Raw genomic sequence first — 18664 nt, 5'->3', positions numbered from 1 at the left:
CCCCTAGTGGGAACAGGAAATGGCCTTCTTTACGAGACAGGCTCCTCCTCCAAGGGAAAAAAATCTATTGACCTCAAACCTGTTTCAGGGGAGCCTCAAGACATGTGTTCAGGTCCCTGATGAAAAATATTGAGGTTTCGTTGAAGCGGAGAGGTCCAAACTGGAAGTGAAAATGACCGTCAACAATTTGTCTCGCCAAAAATTTTGAACAGTCATAACTCGGCAGATATGCAACATATCTGCGCCAAACTTTCCGTGTTTGTTGAGAGTCATACCCTGAAGGTTCTTGTAGGGGTCATTTGCATCAACTCTACAGTGCCAACTAGTGGCGACAGAAAGAAGTTTTAAAAAAGGCCTTTCCTATTGGGTTTTTTCAACATAGAGCAAGGAAATTTGGGGAGTAGATACCTTATGCAAAACTGCTCCAAAAAGTCTCTTGCACCCATATTCCAGATCCAACAGGAAATCGGGTATTTTGGATCGAATGTGAAATTTTCATGGGTTCACAGTAAGAGTTTACATTTGGAGGCTTGAATATGCATAAAAACTCACCAAAATTTGCACATACATGCGGCTTTGGATAACGTTCGATAATCTTGCAACGTTACGAAACAATTTAAGAAAATGGCTCAGTGGCGCCCCCTTGAAATTTTCAAAAAGGCCTCTCCATTTAGGTTTTTCTAACATAGAGTGATGAAATTTGGAGAGTCAAAACTTTGTGCAAAACTGCTCCAAAAAGTCTCTTGCACACACATTCCAAATCCTACAGGAAATCGGGTATTTTGGATTGAATGTGAACTTTTTATCGATTTACAGTGTGCACATTTTACACCTTGACACCTAGGGAATTAGTTTGATCATTCTCAAAATTGGCGAGACTGTTCATGAGGCATATGAAATCTTAAGTTATAAAAATGGTGTGTTTTCATTCACGGGCCTGACCTGGGCGGGGCGCCAAATTCTTCCATTTTTTCGCCAAAACACCAAATTCGGAAAATGACTGATAACACCCTCATACAATGTTAAATCTATTTTAAATCTGGCATGTGTGTGAGGTATACCAGCCTGAGCAGGACTGGATTGAAAATTTACCATTTGTGCCTGGCGCCTCCTAGTGGAAACAGGAAATGCCCTTTTTTACGGGACACACTCCTCCTCTAAAGGGAAAAAACCAATCTACCTCAAACCTGCATAAGGGAAGCCTTAAGACCTGTCTTCAGGTGCCTGATGAAAAATATTGAAGTTTCGTTGAAGCGGAGGGGTCCAAACAGGAAAGTGAAAATGACTGTCAACAATTTTTCTCTCCAAAAACTTTGAACAATCATAACTCGGCAGATATAGAACATATCTGCGCCAAACTTCCCGTGCTTGTTGAGAGTCATACCCTGAAGGAACTTGTAGGGGTCATTTGCATCAACCCTACAGCGCCAACTAGTGGCGATAGGAAGTCACTCGTTTTTCCAAAACATGTCCAGTTCTTTTCATGTTGGTCATTGTAGTTTCAAGACCTATTAAAATACTTTTTTACGGCCCATGTCCACGTGTCTCTGTCTGTTGCCGTGACGACCCTTTGTTCGCCATTTAAAGGAAATATTTTTTTTCAGAGACTCAGGCAGCTTATAGAGCCACAATATTTGGCACACTTGGTCGAATTGGCCAAGTTAGAAGATTAATTTTGGTTTTGAATAAGGGCTTGGCTGCACAGCTCAGTAGTGGCTCCTTTTTTGTAGTACTCTCTCCAATAGGGGTTTTTATCTCTTGGGTGTGGGAATGTAATTAGGCGACTTTCGAGCATGTTAGGTTCTAATGAGATGATTAGAGAGGAGGATCTGCCACCACCCTGACCTGCACACAGTCCGACTTGCGTGACGTCCGAGTTGCGCTAGATTGCGAGGGCCCGTTCAGTCCTGCTTGCAGGCCTAGTTTTATTTATTTATTTTTTTTTTTTTAATTTTTTTTTACTTCAGGCAAATTGATGCGCGTTAAGTCTTTTCTGTTACAAGCAAAACAATGTTAATAAAGTTATACTTTATTATAAGTTGATCTATGTTACTTTTTTTCTGTAATAGAAAAAAAAAAGGACACAATGTTAGGCTGAGGCGTACTTATTATAGTAATATTATAGACATGATACTATTTACAGTGGCGGCAGAGAGTTGGGGGGGCACGAAACATTTACCTCTTCCTTGGGGGGGGGGGCGTAACAGAAAATAATTGAGAAGCACTGGACTAGCGCAACATTGAAAAATGATAATGGCAGTGGGAAATATGTACTCTTTTCTGTAGCATGAAATGTTCTCTATACAAAGATAATGCATTATCATTAAAATATGAAGGTAACTAGATTTTTCTTTTTTAAAAATGTATACTGTATATATGACTAGTTTATGATTTCATGTCATCAAAATTTGCTACATTTATTTCTCCTAAATCATCGTCATCTGATGTCGCAGACGGAAGAAATTCAGCATCTGGCAGGCCTCATAGGATCTCTTCAGTCGTCATCGCTGGACACCGCATCACTTGGGTCATCATATGACTCGACCCACTCTCTCTTGATTTTGGGAAACTGGGTGGCAACTGACTTGCAACGCTTTTTTCATCGTGTTGAGGGTTTCCGCCACTTAATTTTTTATGTTTGGCTTCCTGGAGAAAAAAAAATCACAGCAGCATGAAAATATTGGATGAATCCTAATTTCAATTTAATAATTTCTTGGTGATCAAATAATAATGCCCCAGTCATAGCAGCATCTATTTGATATAAAAAACAATGAGCCAAGGACCTATTTGGTGCTGGGGACATTTGAATTTACATACCACCTATGGATATAGTAATAAAATCACATGAGTAGACGACATGTCAGCCAACCTATCTACTTATGACAGGCCAACAGCAAAAAAAAAAAAAAAAAAAAATGTCGCACTTCAACAAACAGGCAGTAGGAGTCCCCGTCGTTTATCAAAAAAAGCCATTAATGTTCTACTTAGTCTTTTTAAAACCAAGGTTGCATTGTTGTAGGTTTTCAAAGCTGTCGTGGCTGAAATGATGAAAACAATGAGCCGATTGGGGACCTGTATGCATGCTAACAAAAACGGTCCAAACCTTTGCAGGAGAAGTTGTTTTGGGACCACTCCTACAGTCTCGAATCTTCCTGTGAGTAATTCATCGCTACACATCGAGATGGCATGACGAATCCCGCGAGTAAAACCCAGAAAATGTTTGCAATATATGGCGAGGATAGCGTAGTGCTATATTTCCGCGTTCAGAGTGGTGGCGAGGCTTCCTGGAAGTTACGTCATGAGGTAGGGGTCGGCAGGACGGCGCGTCCCTTGTTGCTATGGTGTTGCTATGGCCATAACTCAAAAACTACGCGGCCAATTATTATTATTATTTTTTTATGTGACTTTTTGAGAGAGCGAATGACGCATTTAATACAATTCAACTGAGTAAAACACTTAAGAGCGAAATCTGAAAAGCTCTTCAGTTGCCCTTTAAGGTAGGGTTATCAAATTTATCCCGTTAACGGCGGTAATTAATTTAAATATTTAATATATATTATAACGCAATTAACGCATGCGCTGCACGACCCACTCACGTATTGTCGCGGTCAATCTGTAACGGCTCCGTTTTACCTATATATAGAGCTAAAAGGCAGCGTAAAATGAGTAGAATGAATTTTGGTAGCCTTTGGAGCCTTTTTTTAATTGGCTAAAGCCTTACAATCCCTCTCCCTATGATTAGAAATATTGTGGGAAGCAATGTGGGGAAGAAAGGTAGTAATTGATCTATTTCTTAACATCCTATGTTATTTCCCAACGCAGAGAAGATATATCAATTGGTACCACTACGCACAGTCATGGTTGCACTTCCCATCATGCATTTGGGCAGAACAGTTAAATGGCTACAGTATAATTTACTGAAAGCTCAACAAATACACTAGGTGGAGATATTTAGTCACAATATACAAAGTCACATTTATCCTTTAAGAATTACAAGTCTTTCTATCCATGGATCCCTCTCACAGAAAGAATGTTAATAATGTAAATGCCATCTTGAGGATTTATTGTCATAATAAACAAATACAGTACTTATGTACTGTATGTTGAATGTATGTATTCGTCCGAGTTTTATTCATTTTTTTCTTAATGCATTGCCAAAATGTATATGATCGGGAAAAATTATCGGGAATGATTGGAATTGAATCGGGAGCAAAAAAAGCAATCGGATCGGGAAATATCGGGATCGGCAGATACTCAAACTAAAACGATCGGGATCGGATCGGGAGCAAAAAAACATGATCGGAACAACCCTATTAGAAAGTTAAGGCTAGATTTAGGGATTAGGTATTAGGATTCATTTTAGCGGTAATTGTAAAATGGTAAAATGAATGCTGCATTAAGATGTTAGGATGAATCAATCTTGAATGAATCATTTTTACATGAGAGGTACAAAGTTATGGAATTTTCTCATCCTTCAGGAATTTATAAAGACTGATTCATGGTGTTGCTACACCCAGTGCCAATGCATCTCTTAGGCATATCTGAAGTTTCTGCATAAAATCACCATTAAATGTGATCGGATCTTTGTCAAAGTCATACAGGTGAAAATACAGTTTTTGCTTTAACTAAAACTACCCAAACATCTATAGGTTTTCATATTTTAATGAGGACAGCATGCAAACAATGACAGTATGGGGAAAAATAAGTAAGTGAACCCTCTGCCTAAGGCGACTTAAAGAGCAATTGCAACCAATTAAAAATCCAGAAATCACAGTGTATGATTTTTTTAAACTATAAAACACACCTGGTAAGAAATGTCTTGATGAGAAGCGTTGTCTGAAATGTCTCATGGCTCGGTCAAAAGAGCTGTCTGAAGACATGCGATCAAGGATCGTTGATTTGTATAAAGCTAGGAAAGGATACAAAACCATCTAAACTAGGGGTGTGACGAAATATCGAAATGGTGATATATCGTGATACTTTGTATCCCAAAAGGTTTTCGATATGCACCTGCCAAGAATCGAGATATCGTTTTAAAAAGGTGTCAGTGTTAAAAAACAGTGTTAAAAAAAAAAAAAGGAACCAACAAGTTGCTATCAAAATCTTCAACTATAATAGTGTCTTAGTTAACTCTATGGCTGCCATTGATGGTGCTCGACACCCAATCCATTTAGACTGGGAGGGTCGAACGAACTTTCATTCATTCGAAACCCGAGCATTCACAGTCACTCATTCTGATTTTCAGGCCATTTACAAGTCAATTTCTGTTCATTTTAGTGCATTTACAGGCCGCTTCCTGTTGAGTTTGAGTCGCTGCCTATTCATTTGGGAGATTCCTGGGCCACTTCCTGTTCCCTAACCCGAAATCAACAGGAAGTGACTCAAAATCAATAAAGTAATGATCTGAAATGCCCCAAAATTACATCGTTGCCTAGCATTGGCTGCAACTGATGGCCATAGACGTTCAATCCGTTTGAAGTGGGAGGGATGGCTCATGGATTGGATGTCTACTATTGGTAAACTCATTTCAATTCACAAAAGAAGCTTGTTTTTCTGTTTATTAGTCGTTTTGTAGAATATCTTAGGTTGATTTCCTGACCAATGTATCGATAATCGTTGTATCGCCATATCGTGAGATCATCGTTATCGTAGGTTTTGTATCGCAAATCGTATCTTATCGTGAGGTACCAAGAGGTTCCCACTCCTAATCTAAACAGTCTGGATGTTCATCAATCGACAGTCAGAGTTGTCTACAAATGGAGAGAGTTTGTAGACAAGGAGTGGCTGTCCACCAAAGATGATGCCAAGAGTTCAGCGCAGAATAATCAGAGAGGTAAAAAAGAACCCTAGAATGTCTGCTAAACACAGAAATCACTGGCACAGTCCAATACCTCTGTGCTCACGTCAACTATATGTAAAACTATGGCCAAGAATGGTGTTCAATGGAGGACTCCATGAACTAAAACATTGTTTCTCGTTTAATGTTTGCAAAAAGGCACTTGGACACTCCATAGATGATTTGGCGAAATATTTTGTTGACTGATGAAACCAAAGTTGAATTGTTTGGGAGTTACACACAATGTCATGTGTGGAGGAAAAATGGAACAGCTCACCAACATCAACACCTCATCCCCACCGTGAAGCATTGTGAAGGGAGCATCATGATTTGGGGCTGTTTTGTTGCCTCAGGGCCTGGAAACCTTGCAATCATTAATGGAAGAATAAATTCAAAGGTTTATCAGGATTTTTTGCAGGAAAAGCTGAGGCCGTCTGTCAGCCAGTTGAAGCTAGAAAGAGGATGGATGCTGTAACAAGACAATGATCCAAAACACAGAAGTAAATCAACTTCAGAATGGTTTCAGAAGAACAAAATACAAGTTCTGGAGTGCCCAAGTCAAAGTCCAGACTTGAACACCATTGAGATGCTGTTGCATGACCTAAAGACAGCGATTCATGGCAGACATTCCAGGAATCTGATTGAGCTACAACAGTTTTGTAGAGAAGAATGGGCCAGGATTAGTCCTGATCGATGTGCCAGACTGATCTGCAACTACAGGAAGCGTCTGGTTGAAGTTATAGCTGCGAAAGGAGGGGGGGGCGGGGGGGGGGGGGGCACAAATTAATAAATGTGATGGTTCACTTATTTTTCCCCCTTCAGTCATTGTTTGCATACTATCCTCATTAAAATATTAAAATATAAATGTTTGGGTGGTTTTAGTTAACACAGACAGTTTTTTCATCTGTGTGATTTTGACAAAGATCAGCCATTTGATGGTGATTTTATGCAGAAATGTGAGAAATTCGAAAAGGTTCAAATACTTTTTCATACCACTTTAGTTTGGTGCTCAGGGTATGATTAAATCTAGGGGCTAACTTAAATTGATGCTAGCGATCTTTAAACCTAGGTTTATTAGTTTTTATTTCCATAATTTGGTTAGATTTTGAGATGAAATTCAGTTTCCTTTGACTTGGACATTTGCGTGACTGAACACAATGCTTTTATTGCTTTGAACGTTTTTGTTTTGACATTTTGTCCCGTTTTTGTGGGGTGGAGCGGGTGCACTAAAGCTGATCTAACCGATTAATCAAATGGTATTTATACGAGTCTTGGGCAACTTCCAGTCAACAATGCTCGCTCCAGGCTTCTAATTGTCTTTGAAGTTTAACAGTCTTCAAGCAATCGTAAATATTAAAGCATCGCTCTTAATTTTTGAACTTCCTGTGAACCTGTTTACAAAAGACGCGCGTTTCTCCGATGGTACGCTGTTTAAGCGTCAGGCCTCGATTACATTTGATGGACAAAAACCACGCAGAGTTGTGAGGAAGGTTTCAAAGACTTGCGACTCTGCAAGCGTTCAGTCATCCAACGCTTCATCTAGTCTCGAAAAGAGGTTGCCTGAGGGCTTTTTCATTAAAACCTTTGGTATTTCCCCCTTAAAAATGAGCACGCAGACAGAAGACAGAATATGACGAACGCGCTGTTGATTAGCTTTAAGTCTGAGATCACGCTCACATAATGAGGGTGCCCCGGGGGGCGCTGTTGCCATTGAATACCGATAGATCTGCTTATCCCCTGCAGCAAAATCATGAGACGTGATGACTTTAGAAAAAAAATGACTACAAATCAGGCTGCCACAGTATGTATTTTTGTATAGTATTTTTTTTTTCATAAAGAAGAATTGCTTTTCTTGCAGCTTGGCTCATTCACTGCAGTTGACAGAAATAAACATGCTAATTGCATTTTTTGATAAAATATTTGGACAACCTCCCCCCAAAAATTAATTAATGCAAATATAGTAGAAGAAGACCATGTAAAAATAGCATCTTCTTTTGCACCATATGTGTCAAACTGCAGGTGTGGGGGCCAGATCAAGTCCACCACATTTTGCATGGCCCGTGAACAGAGATGGATAGAGTAGCCAAAAATTGTACGCAAGTTAGAGTAGCGTTACTTCAAAATAATATTACTTAAGTAAAAGTAACAGTCACGCAAAAACTGTACTAAAGTACATGTAAAAAAGTATTTGGTTAAAGGAATACTCACGCATTGAGTAAAATGGTTGATTTTGCTATATATTTTAGAGCTGAAACGAGTACTCGAGTAACTCGAGTTTAAAAACTGATCCGAGTAATTTTATTCACCTCGAGTAATCGTTTATTTTGACAGCTCTAAGCATCACAGTTTGCTCGGACTACTTTTAATGTGGGACAACGCGCTGTCACGTGCTTACTGCAGCCGACAGCCGCTACAAACGACGCCGACGTTGCTAAATACTAGCCCGCATGAAGCTACGTTGGTAACAGGTAGCGTCTGATGCGTCTCATAGAGATCACATGTATGTTGAAGTAGATGCGAAATGACCGACTCGGCCGCGTCAGGGCAGCGTTAGTAAACAGCCGCCATCTTAAAGCAGTAGAGCGCTAAGCGCTAATAAAGAGCGCTAAGCGCTAATAAATAAGATTAACGACTAGCTCACGTAACGTTAGCCCTGCGGAGGGCTAGGTTTCAATTAATTATGACCACTGTCAATGCGTGGCTAACGTGTCTTACATTCAGGCTTTAACATAACATAGCATTGTGGAGTGATGAGGGTGTAAAATAAAAACTTAATCATGCCAACTATCAATTTTAGCTCAGTTGTCATTGCTGGATAAAACACCAAGTAGCACTGGTCCCTAGTGTATCCCTAGCCTGTATCATACATTTATTTTGAACACTGCAAAAACTCAAAATCCTATCAGGACTTACAGTTTAGACTAACTTAAAACTTAACTAGAACTTAAAAATGGATTGACACAAAGAGAAATTCAATTGAAACACGTGGGAAAAAATCCTAACTTTTAAGTGATGTGTGTTATCAAGCGTAACGGCATTTTTAGGTAAGATATATATATATATATATATATATATATATATTTTTTTTTTTATAAGATCTAAAAGTTTTTTGAGTGAAAGCAGTGAATTAATCTTTTTTTTTTTTTATTCTAGTTACGTCTGAGATGCAATTGTTGGCTGTTTTCAACAATATACATCGAAAATAAAGACATTGATTGACTGAAAATGGTTCAAGATTAGATGAAATGTCTTGTTTTCTCATGTATATTTATAATTGCTCTTCACCTAAAAATATATTTGTTTTATCCGATTACTCGATTAATCGATAGAATTTTCAGTCGATTACTCGATTACTAAAATATTCGATAGCTGCAGCCCTAATATATTTATCTGTAACATTTCGTTTTATTCCTTTTCAGTGATTCAATTAATGACATGTTTTAGTGTGAAACCTAAAGTAATATGAGTTTGTAATGTATGGAATCCTAAAAGGGTCAAAAATTAAAAAAAAATAAAAAAATCATTTTGAGATAAATACCCTTTGATAAATAAGACAAATTGTGTGGCCCTTTAATTGTAAGACAAGATAAAAGGCATTTTTCACAAAGGTTTTTTTTTCTTTTTTAATTTCATAATGCCTTCTTCCACAGTAGCCTTTTTATTTCATAATGTCGTTTTTCAGCACAATGACATTTTACAAGATAAAAAGAATTTTTCACCAAGTATTTTTTTTCATAATGGCTTTTTCCACAATGGCCTTTTTATTTCATAACGTTTTCCAGCACGATGAAGAGTGTGCTGTCAATCAAATACATAAGGCAGAATCAGTTAAGTGATTGGCTGGATGGATCGTGGAGTCTGGCTATCTGCGCTAGCATTTGATGATCGATGAACTGTTCGGTAAACTTCTAGAAAGAATCTAATCAACCGTTCTGCTGAAATCCTCGTTTAGGCTGACGTAAAAGTCTTTCATTACTAGGAGTGCAACGGTTTTCGGTTCAAAGCCGAACCGTACGGTTCGCTCTGTACGGTTCAATATGCCTTTATGAACCGCGCCTTTTCGGTTTTGCAATTAATTTATTCCGAACGCTTGTGGAATGAATTGGTCGAGCTCTGTGTGGCTTTGTGTGACATGAAGCACAGCTGTGGAGAAATTCCCGCCCCGCCGCAAGTAAATGTCCAATCGCTGTCAAGCACCTGTGTAATAGAAGCCGAGTAACGCCCTCACTCGCTTACGAGCGAAGTGATAGTGAAACAAGAAAGAAAACAAAAAGCTATGGCGAGCAGAGGAGTGGAGTGACCGAATTTTGAGGAAGCACTGGCTTCTTTCAAATCTGCGGTGTGGCAACATTTCGGTTTCCCCATGGACTACAATGCAGAGGGAGAGAAATATATATATTTTTTTTTAAATTTGCAAGCATTGCTCAGCGCTTGTTCCCAATATGTTATAACATGACTCCGGCATCTCAGCCGGCATCACCCACAGAAATTTGTACAAGTGAGCACTGATTTTTAAATGTGTACGCCGTGCGTTACGTTCAAAATCTGTACGTTCTTCGTGCATTACGTTTTTTTTCCTCCGTTCGTTAATACGTTGGTTGAATGAAGCGAGAAAAGTCAGAGACACGGAGAGGGAAGAGTGTTTGTTGTGACGCTGTAGCATACGCGATGCTAGGCTAGGTGGCTCCAATATTTCCTGACTCTAGCCGACAGCCTACAACCTACGCCTGGATATCTCATGCATATAGAACTACATGCAAAATGACAGACTCTGTAGCGTTAGTAAACAGCCGCCATTTTAGAGCAGTAAACTTCTCAGAAAGGCTCTGTTGTAGTGAACCTTCCTCGTGAACCTAAGTAACTTTTTATCTAAAATACTCCTAAATTGGCAAAAGCTTGACTTGAGTCTATCTTTAAATGATGAAACAGTTTTAAAATTTTCACACGTCGAAAGTAGACAGAAGGGAACTAATGCAAAAACGGGAGCAATTTTATCAACTTTAACGGTTGATTCAGAACATTAATGACCTCCAAACATAGCGAAGGTTACTATGTTTTTTGTTTTTTGTTTTTTGTTTTTTTTTTGAAAAAAATGAAAAAAAAACTTGAAAGGTAACACCAGTTACTTTGTCAAGTAACTTTTTTGAAAGGTGGAAAAAGCGCTATATAAGTATAACACCATTTACCATTACTGTGTGTGTATTTCAGTAGTCAGTCACTAAACTAGCCAAAGAGCTAAGAGGTATTTTAACAGTTGAAAATTTTTACATTTTAAGTGTTTTCTTCATTTTCTTAAAAGCAAAATAAAAGCAGTTTAAAAAAAAAACAAAAAAAAAATGCAATAAGCAAACCGAACCGAAACCGTGATCCCAAAGCCGAGGTTCAAACCGAACCGTGGGCTAACTGAACCGTTGAACCCCTAGTTACGACCCACCTCTGCCGATGAAATAAATTATATGCATTGATATCATGTGTCTTGCAAAAATAGAATTTACGTGGTCTACGATGGAAGAACTAGTAGTATGGAAATCAAAATATTTACTGTTACCTGCCTGCTTTTTTTAAATTCAAAAGTAGTTTTTATTTTAAAATGAAAATGTAAAAAAAAAAAAATTCAAAACAAAAAAAAAAAAATACACTGTAAAATTGAATGTTTACTGTTATCTCCTTTTTTCCATTAAAATGTAAATAAATCATAAGATAAAAATAAAATACAGTATATATAAACTCCCCTACCCCCAGAATTTTGCAACATATCCACCCTCTCACTTTTCAAACCCCGATTCAAAACTCAACCCGTTCAACCTGGCTTACCCATCTTAATCTTTAATTTTGTTTTATCTCAATGTCGTAGTTTTGTATTCCTTTCATTCTGCTTTTAATTTATGTATGTTGCTTTCAATTTGTATTTGCTGATTTTTAATCTCTATTGTGCCGTCTTGAGTGTTTGAAAGATGCTTTGAAATAAAATGTATTATTAATATTATTATTATTATTAGAAATACTTGCTATTAAAAGCCTCCGAAATGATTTAAAATAGTTAACTGATTCATTTCCGATTAGTTGATTAATCATGGCCACCCTAGTTGGCAGACATAATGGAAACCATAACTAGTAGCCCTAAGTATCAATTATTGCACAGTTACGGTATTCTAATATTGTATTTTTTCAGTTGGCCGATGTTATCGGCCAATATGTATGTTCGTTTAAAAGCAAACCTGCAATTTTTGTACATGGCCTGATCACAGCCTAGCAGCACAGCAGCTATGCTGAGAATGACCTATAGATGTCTTCAAACTAAGATGCTTGGGATTTGTTAAGTGACCTTTTGTATTCATTGTACACACATAAAATGAACAATAAATTAAAAATGATTAAATTTAAACTCATCACACATATCTACTGCATTACCAAAAAGAAATAATCACTAAGAAAAGTAATAAAGTTTGGCACTTTTTCTATAACTTCAGTTGAAGTTGTTCTCTTATTTTTCACTGCATGTTAAATTGGAAAATAGGGGTGCATGATATCCATTTTTTGAAACCGATATCGATAACTTCCTGCTCCTCAAAGCCGATACCGATATCGATAACCGATAATAAATATATAATTTTTGAACACCTGGAGGTTTAAAAAAATTAAAAAAAAATTTTTTTTTAAATAGTGGTGGATTCAACATAGATTTGCCAGATTTTTCATAATGACATGAACAAAACAGTGCGTTTCACTTCTGCACTGCCCGACAGCCAGCTAAGAATGAATGCACTTCCATAAACCACAAGGCTTGGTCTTTTTAAGACACATGTCTTGATATTGTGAAAGTACAACAGAAAAATACACATATTCAATACTCAATATACAACAAACTGCACAATACACTTATATACACAACTATTATATGTATAGCATAGCACACTAGCTTGAGCAACTAAAGCATTGGCTGGCTTCTATAACACAACTTATGAAGTTCTGTACATATGGCCCTTCACCACAGAAGTAAACATATGTTGCACATCCATATGTAATAGTAAACATAAAATACTTACATATATTTCCGAGGCAGAAACGTAACAGAAAGCATTCACGACTGTCAATGCTACCGCTAGACACCGCAATGTGTAAGTGATTGAACCAAACTACTGTAACAAAAAATAGATGCAGTGAATTATTCTGACCAGCAGGTGGGAGCAATACCACGCAAATGGTCAACTGATTTTCCATACTAGTGTGTAAACTGTAAAGCCAGAACAGTACATATTATCGGTCCTATTATAAATGTTATTGGATTTATCGGGATGACGTCATAATTCCTATTATCGGACCGATAAATATCGGACCAATAATTATCGTGCACCAGTATTGGAAAACCTTGACGTTGTTACATTTCTCATTATTAAATCATCCAGTGGGTCCAAGACCGCATATATTGTTATCGGTCTGATATCGGTATTGGATTTTTGGAGTGGGACAACATCAGAATATTGGTTAAACACTAATTATCGAACAACTCCTGTATTGGCAAAATATTCCGTATATTCCTCATATTATCAGGTCTCATATGTACTCTTTTGTCAACAGCCGCGAGGGCGAAGGCTTACGTGTCTTCTGGGATCGCCTGAGAGAGCCATCCTTCGTCTCCTGGTGGAACCCCTTCACTACAGACCTGCCTTTCATAACCTTTACGGAGCATCCTGTGAGGCTAATCAGCAATGCTTTTGCTACTATTTGCAACGTAAGTTTTAATCATTGATGAACCTGAGTAAAAAGTGTGCCGTAACGCAAAAGAATCTGCATGTTTACTGTGTGGTCCCCTTTTTATGTTTCCATAAGGTGTGTACCAATTGCTTAACTATTCTATTGAGTCATAAAAAAACTGAAAATAACAGCTTGATGGGATGCTTTAAAGCGAACAAATGAATCATTTCCGATAAAACCAAATGTTCTGGAATCTTCCATGAGTCATTTAAAAATAAGTAGCATTCAAATAAACTATTTGCGATTTGACGGCTCCATAGATTGCATCTTCAAGACAATTTGTTATGAAATTAAGTCAAATGGGTGATGAATTGTAATGTTAAGTAGCAATTTCATCACTAAGGTAAGGAGTTGGGCTAGTCCGCATGAGGAGGAAAAAAGAATTGAGCAATCACAACTGTGCCACTTGAGCCATGTCATAACATTTCAGCTGGAGGAGGTGGAGTAGGGTGGTTTGTTTGGTCAAGTCATTATAAACCTTTTCACCATCATGACACATGTTTCCCGGTGGCAAAGAATGAGCAATTATGAGAAAGCAGAGTTGCTTCAAACGTTTCGATATCCAAGTTAATGACAATAATTGACAGCAATTTGTGGTATATTCCTGATGCTTTTTCACGCTTTTGCATAAATTTCCAATAGGGTTGAGATTAGAGCTTTGTGATAGGTGCTTCAAAACATTATGTTTGTCTTTGTAACCACTTTGACGGCACGCTATAGGTAATTCTCCATTTGGATGACCAACTTGCTCCCCAGATTTAACTTGCTCACTGAAGTACAGTGGGCCAAATAAGTATTTAGTCCACCACAAATTGTGCAAGTTCTCCTACATCAAAAGATTAGACAGGCCTGTAATTGTCAACATGGGTAAACCTCAACCATGAGAGACAGAATGTGGGGAAAAAAACAAACAGAAAATCACATTGTTTGATTTTTAAACAATTTATTTCCAAATTAGAGGGGAAAATAACTATTTGGTCACCTACAAATAAGCAAGATTTCTGGCTTTCAAAGAGGTCTAACTTCTTCTAACGAAGTCTAATGAGTTCTAACGAGGCTCCATTCGTTAATGGCACCTGTTTTAACTCATTATCGGTATAAAAGACACCTGTCCGCAACCTCAGTCAGTCACACTCCAAACTCTACGATGGCCAAGACCAAAGAGCTGTCGAAGTACACCAGAGACAAAATTGTAGACCTGCACCAGGCTGGGAAGACTGAATCTGCAATTGGTAAAACGTTTGGTGTAAAGAAATCAACTGTGGGAGCAATTATTAGAAAATGGAAGACATACAAGACCACTGATAATCTCCCTTGATCTGGGGCTCCATGCAAGATCTTATCCCGCGGCGTCAAAATGATAACAAGAACGGTAAGCAAAAATCCCAGAACCACACGGGGGGACCTAGTGAATGACCTACAGAGAGCTGGGTCCACAGTAACAAAGGCTACTTACTATCAGTAACACAATCCGCCGCGAGGGACTCAAATCCTGCACTGCCAGACGTGTCCTCCTGCTGAAGCCAGTACACATCCAGGCCCGTCTGCGGTTCGATAGAGAGCATTTGGATGATCCAGAAGAAGACTGGGAGAATGTGTTATGGTCAGATGAAACCAAAATAGAAGTTTTTGGTAGAAACACAGATTCTCATGTTTGGAGGAGAAAGAATACTGAATTGCATCCGAAGAACACCATACCCACTGTGAAGCATGGGGGGGAAACACCATACTTTGGGGCGGTTTTTCTGCAAAGGGACCAGGACAACTGATCTGTGTAAAGGAAAGAATGAATGGGGCCATGTATTGAGAGATTTTGAGTAAAAATCTCCTTCCATCAGCAAGGGCATTGAAGATGAGACGTGACTGGGTCTTTCAGCATGACAATGATCCTAAACACACAACCAGGGCAACAAAGGAGTGGCTTTGTAAGAAGCATTTCAAGGTCCTGGAGTGGCCTAGCCAGTCTCCAGATCTCAACCCCATAGAAAACGTGGGCGTGAAAGCGCCACAAACTAAAAGCATGCATTTCAATATAAGAAGTCAATAATACAATTGAACACACATTGCTAAAGGCAGAACACGAACGTGGCCATAGCTATTAAGAGTTATTCAGATATTTATAGCATAAATAACTTGCTAACAAGTTTACCAAACCATCAGTGTTACTCCAAAACACCAAAATAACATGTGAAATCATATCATAATGTGTTAATAATTTCACACATAAGTCGCTCCTGAGTATAAGTCGCACCCCCAGCCAAACTATGAAAAAAAACTGCGACTTATAGTCCGAAAAATACGGTATATTTCATTTATTGTTCATTTTATTTGTGCACCACATGTGATTAGGGTCTTTCGCTCAGTTAACAAATCCGAAGCATCTTAGTTTGGAGACATCTAGCAGTCACTCGAAGCACAGCTGCTGTTCTAAGCTGTGACCAGCTCATCCACGAAGTTTGCAGGCTAGTCCTTTAATTTATAACCTAGCCTACATACTAGCGCAAAACCAATACTTATATTTTCCCATCTTGTTTTAAATGTTTTTATCAGCTGATATTATCAGCTGGCCTATTTTATCGGACAACTCTATTCTCAATGGTTAAATTTTAGTTTCATCAGATAATGGGGTTCTCTCCAAAAATGTGTTTTGCTCCTGTCTGCATTTGCAACTTTGAATTTCGCTTAGCAACATCAGTTTAGCACCTCCGTTTAGCATTATTTTTGTGTTTTAGTCTTTCATATCTGACCCTGTGCCGATGTTGTCTACAGATGGAAAACTTCCGTTCGCAGCTCAAAGAAGCGGCGCAGCAGGCCCACAAGGTCAAGCCGGTGCCAGGGAAGGCTAATGGTGTCATGCTCCTGAACCAGAGCATTTTTATCAAGGCCTACTTTGGTTTAATGTCCTTTTTGGGCAACACCAACAAGCTCGGCTACTGCGTTGCGCGAGGAAACATCGGCTTTTAGTTTTCACGGTACTTGAATTCATTTACTTGCTGTGCTGGAACTTTTTACATAGTTTAATTGTAAATAAATTAAGGATAGCATTTATATTTGCTTTGTTCGGTTTGACATCGACTTTGGGTGGCGGGTTTCCCGCCGCTGTGTGCGTCGCGCTTTCTTCTTGTACTGTTTACTCCGCACTGATATGCTAATTTGTTTCTGTGAGAGGCGGCTGGACTTTTTTTCTTCCTCCCTCGGCATCTCGGTTAAAAAGCCGCTCAGCATACTGTTGAGCCTCCGTAGAGATCCACACAAAGCACAGAGTTGTCACTTTACTTTTATCGTTATTATCACAAACATACTGTACAGTTGTGTATTTTCTGTTTTATTTTATTTTGAATGCGCTATCTGCTTAACATTGTTCCAGTTTTGCCATCACAAACATACTTTTGTGTTGTTGTGTAATTTTTACATCAATCTTGTGTGTTGTTTTCTTTGCCAACAGGGACTCCATGCCTACCAGTTGACACTCCGTGATTGAAACTGTGGCTGCTGTCCTACACTTTTTCTACATTGCGTCACCTTGGGATCACAAACATATAATTGTTGTGTTTTTAAAGGTAATTTACAGGTTTTTTTTCTTTGACGTTACTGACCTTTTGATTTACTCGTCATTGCTTTTATATGTTTGTCAAAATTCTGGTGTTAATGTAATGTTAAGTCCAAATTTACCCCTTGATTTTTGAAACTTATTATTACATACTTGTTTATATGCCAAATCCACAGGGGGGGGGGTCAAACACAATTTGTGTTAGTTGTTAACTTGTACATGGTAATGATTTACTCCAAAATATTTCTACTTTGGTTTAATTTAATTCTCTGGGAACAACAAAGCATATATTTTGTTACAGCATAGCAGATGTCACCTGTGTTTATAGTGTCAAATAAAATTAATAATAATAAACATGTCTATTCTTGCCATTTCTGTTTATTTATTGTGTACTGATGATTATAGTCAGAGGCGTTGCGTCCCATTAGGCAAACCAGGCAATTGCCTAGGGCCCCCAGCCAGCAGGGGCCCCCAGATTTAGCACACGCAGCGTTACTGCACAGTCGCAGTGACAAGTGTAGGGAGTGTTTCAATACCATGGAATCATTTGGCAGATTATCTAACGGTTCTGTTATCAATCCCAATCAGCACTAACCATATCACGTAGATTATACATAAGAAAGTCCAATCAGCTATTAATACTACATGATTGTTTAAAGAGTGACTCAACAAGTACTCTCTGGAAAGTCCTTGCCGAGTTGTTTTACACTGATTTTCACAGGCCACCTCATTATTCATGTGACTACTTAAAGAAATGGCGATTTTTCCAAAAAAGTCTATTAATTGGTCTTTCATATTCCTCGTCGAGTACTCTATAAGAAAAATATAACATATACTAGTATCCATCTAAAATAATCCTAAACGATTTTATTAACAATTTTAATACTCCTTTTAGCAAGGTTCCTTGGGTATGCGTACGTTCCTATAGCAACCAGTCCTGTTATTGTCCTACGTCACAAGCGCTGCGTATTCTGGGAGCGAGAATAGACCCCAATCACGTGACGTTACAACTCCGCCCCCTGACTGGTGCCGCCATATTGTCCGTCAGCTCATCGTGTTTACATATTACCGCTACGTACATTCCTCCTATTACTGCGTGTTTTTCTGCTTGTCTAAGGAATCACTGCCGAGTAAACGAACCCAAAAACCTTCCTGACAATCATTAACATTGAGTAATCGGATAAATCATTCTATTTTTACGTAAAGAGCAATTATAAATATACATGAGAAAACAAGACATTTCACTTAACCCTTGAGAGTCGAAGGACGCGCCGGCGCGTCCTCAGCACACGTCGTCTTTGAAGCGCCCTCACGTTTTAATTACGTCACCCACATGCCGTTGGTTGGTCTCGTTTTAAAGTGCGGAAGTTGCGGTTTACTCTCGTTATTATTTAAAGTCAATCGACCAACTAAAACGTGAGATATTGTCATTTAAGTTTTATAGTTTTATTGTCCTCTCAAAAAAACATTAAAACGCTGCATGGATCATTTGTTTATGTCGATATTTCCATCATTTCTTGTCC

General features: G+C 38.4%; 1 protein-coding gene across 3 annotated transcripts in view; it reads left to right on the top strand.

Moving 5' to 3' along the window:
* tprg1 (tumor protein p63 regulated 1) overlaps window positions 1-17495 on the top strand; it is a 57477-nt gene extending 39982 nt beyond the window's left edge. For all 3 annotated transcript variants that reach the window (XM_057840243.1, XM_057840244.1, XM_057840242.1), the window contains 3 exons: window positions 13415-13568; window positions 16361-16563; window positions 17037-17495. In XM_057840243.1, coding sequence (XP_057696226.1) covers window positions 13415-13568; window positions 16361-16555 — 349 coding nt within the window. In that variant the 3' untranslated portion in view covers window positions 16556-16563; window positions 17037-17495. The remainder of the gene's footprint in view (window positions 1-13414; window positions 13569-16360; window positions 16564-17036) is intronic.
* Window positions 17496-18664: the final 1169 nt, after the last annotated feature.

The sequence above is a fragment of the Corythoichthys intestinalis genome, chromosome 7, assembly GCF_030265065.1.
Source record: "Corythoichthys intestinalis isolate RoL2023-P3 chromosome 7, ASM3026506v1, whole genome shotgun sequence".
Taxonomy (NCBI): Eukaryota; Metazoa; Chordata; class Actinopteri; order Syngnathiformes; family Syngnathidae; genus Corythoichthys; species Corythoichthys intestinalis.
Note: the sequence above shows the minus strand (reverse complement) of the source record. Positions and strands in the feature narration are given on the sequence as shown.